The sequence below is a fragment of the Tupaia chinensis genome, unplaced genomic scaffold (assembly GCF_000334495.1).
Source record: "Tupaia chinensis unplaced genomic scaffold, TupChi_1.0 Scaffold139767_1, whole genome shotgun sequence".
In the NCBI taxonomy this organism is placed as follows: Eukaryota; Metazoa; Chordata; class Mammalia; order Scandentia; family Tupaiidae; genus Tupaia; species Tupaia belangeri.
The window spans coordinates 2,699,881-2,702,796 of NW_006199647.1; the positions used below are offsets into that span (position 1 = coordinate 2,699,881).

Consider the following 2,916-nt stretch of genomic DNA (forward strand, 5'->3'; position numbering starts at 1 on the left):
GGCACCTCCAGCACTGGAGCTCTGTCCCACTCAGCACCAGGCAGGGACAGTGGCCTGTCTACCCCAGCAGGGTGCAGGCCGTGTGAGGGGCTGACCAGGCAAGCGTCAAGGCTGACACAGCACCAAAGGCGGCGAGAGGGCACAGGAGCAGCTAAGCCGCAGCATGCCCAGGGCGGCACTACCCCCGGGAATAAGAGTGGGACCAGCTTCCCCACGAGGGTGTGTGTGTTTGTGCGTGTGTGCACACACACAGTTTTTAAATGCGAATCTTGAGTGAACACACGTCCATCCAGCTTCCACTGAAACAAATAGACAAGTCACGGTAAATGCTAAAAGTAGCACTGCTTTAATTCACTGTGCTGGAGAATTTTTCAGAAAACGATGACATAACCATGTGGTCCTTGTGATCTCATCATGGATACACACGCATGTGACATAGGTCACAAAGACATGTCTGGCCAGCACTGGCACCATATGTACACCTGCTAGTAAACAGCCCATTGAAAGTAAAACTACGAATATTCAAGCATTTATTACAAACATTAACGTACATACAAAGCAAAGCTGCCTAATAAAACAATTCAGCTTACTGTGTGCACGGATGCTGTTAAAAAGTTTGAATTCACAGACATCGAAATAATGTAAAGTACATAGAAGTCCAACCTCAAATTTGGTAAGAAAATACTTCTGAACAAAGTTACTCTTTAAAATATTTACATGTTTTAGATGATTAATTGGACAAGAACCGTCACCTTAGCAGTGAACACTGATTTTATAAAAAGAAAACCAAGGTGTTATTTCTCAAGTGAGTTTCCCCACATGAAAGCCACACGGATGTGCAGACCCTCGGGAATGCCATCTGCCTCCCCGGGACGGCAGGGCCCAACGGCGCACACCCCAGGCGCGGCTTTGGCAGCAGGTGGCTGCCGTGAGATGGTGTCACCAGCCAGGAGTGGCTCCTCCAGAAAACAAAATGTTACGCAGGAGTAAAGCCACACATGATACGAAAATCACAGCGTGGCTGAGGACACGTTGTCACTGTGGGTGTTCTTTGCACATTGACCCTCAGAGACAGACTGAAAATCATTCCTCGTGGGTCCTGGAGTGCAGCAGGTGGCCGTGTTGGCCAGCAGTGTGCAGGGGCCTGCAGTCCCAGCGAGTCCCCATGGAGCAGTGTCTGCAGTGTCCTGCCCCGGCTCCTCGCACAGCCTCTGCTCACGACTCGTTCTCGTCCATTTCTGTGGGAGAAGTGCCGTGGGTGGAGCAGGGTGAGTATCCTCCATACTCGGGGATGGGGCTCTGTGGAAACCCGTTGTTTTCTTGCAAGAGCGAGCTTGGAGACAAAGTAAATTGAGTCTCAAAAAATTCCAGCGACTCGCCGTCTTCCTGCTCCATGAGGAGCTGGTACTGGCCGAACCTGACCAGGCACCTGTGCGGGAGGTCGGCCTTGTTCAGGTAGCCCAGCTCCCTCCCGCCCACGAGCAGCCTGCTCCTCTTACTCATGTTTTTAATCTCAAAAGAGAGGACCGAGCTGTCCGGCTTTTTAAAGAGCTGCAGACAGAACTGAACCCGGGAAGCCTGCCTGTCCTGAAAGGTGTACTGGCACACGCCGGGGTTCCGGCCGAATCTCACCACTTCACTGGACGGGAGTTTCTCTCGGCTATAAAACCTTATGGATTGAAATACTCCACTTTGCAACTGGCTGGGATGGTACACGGTCACCTTCAGACAAGTCACTGTCTCCTCCGTGTCGGCATCTTCAAAGTGGGACATGGTGTGCGCCCAGAGAGCTGCCTGCAAAGATCGAGCCCCGTTAGTCATGCCCCTGCGTCCGGGACCAAGAACTTCTGTTCTGATTTCTCCTGAAAGTCTCCTAATAAGTGATTTTTTTTTTTTTTACTTTAAGAAAAGTACATGGGAACCAGCAGTTAGCGTAATGGCTATGTCACTGGACTCCCACGTAGTCGACCGCGGTTCGTGTCCCGGACCCAGTGGCTTAAAACACGCCGGGCGCTTGTGCGTGCATGCCCAAGTGTCTGGCGAGCGCACGCGCCCTACAGTGAAAATCTCTCCAAAAAAAAAAAAAAAAAAGAACATTAAAAGAACCCTTTCCATCAACCAGTAGCTATGTGGAATCTTATACCAAGCCGCAGGAGTCAGTATTCGTGTCTTCCTGGCGCTGTTTCTGCGTCTGGTCCCGTGTAAACGTGGCCATGCATTCTGGACAGTGAGGACGCATGCCCACCAACAGCGAAAGGTGGCCACCCACAGGGAGGCCTGGGCCTGGAGCAGCGAGCCTGGGGCCTGCAGAGCGCGGCAGCCACGTCAGGTAGGATGGCGTCAGGGCACAGAGGCCCCCTTTGGACTGAGTAAGCTCAGGGTATACATGCAGAGAATGCCTGCACTTTACCAGCGGTGTAATAATGAGATGAATTACGAATTACAAAAGCGAAACACATTTTTAAATGATAAACAATTGTATCATTGGGGCCAGCAGGTGGCGTGGTGGTTAAAGTGCTGGACTCCCACAAGGCCGGCTGTGGTTCAAGTCCAGGACCTGGCCACTTGAAATCTTGCGTGCACATATGCAGGAGGAGGATGGGGAGAAGGGGTTGTGGCACTGCCATCCCCCAGGGGCTCCCACGTTCTCTCTGTCTCTGGCAAGTGCACATGCCCTGTGACAAGAATCTAAACCATGAGTAACTGCAGCACTAACCCTTTATACACTCAGATTTTACTGGGTAAGAGAGCAAGACTACGGGGTTATCAGAAAAGCCGTGATGCGGGACCAGCAGTTAGCGTAATGGCTGTGTCGCTGGACTCCCATGTAGTCGACCGCGGTTCAAGTCCTGGACCCTGTGACTTAACTCACGCCGGGCACATGTGCATGCGTGCCCAAAATCCCGAGAGGAGAAT

General features: G+C 51.8%; 1 protein-coding gene across 1 annotated transcript; it reads right to left on the minus strand.

The window, feature by feature from the left end:
* Positions 1 to 349: 349 nt before the first annotated feature.
* Positions 350 to 1,904, minus strand: TIFA (TRAF interacting protein with forkhead associated domain). Its single transcript, XM_006162250.3, has one exon. It carries the CDS (start codon positions 1,819 to 1,821, stop codon positions 1,216 to 1,218), a length of 606 nt encoding a protein of 201 aa, XP_006162312.2. The 5' UTR covers positions 1,822 to 1,904; the 3' UTR covers positions 350 to 1,215.
* Between the last annotated feature and the right edge of the window lie 1,012 nt (positions 1,905 to 2,916).

Excerpts from the sequence above, each read along its gene's own strand:
- TIFA (XM_006162250.3), bottom strand. The coding sequence starts at position 1,821 with ATGACTAACGGGGCTCGATCTTTGCAGGCAGCTCTCTGGGCGCACACC.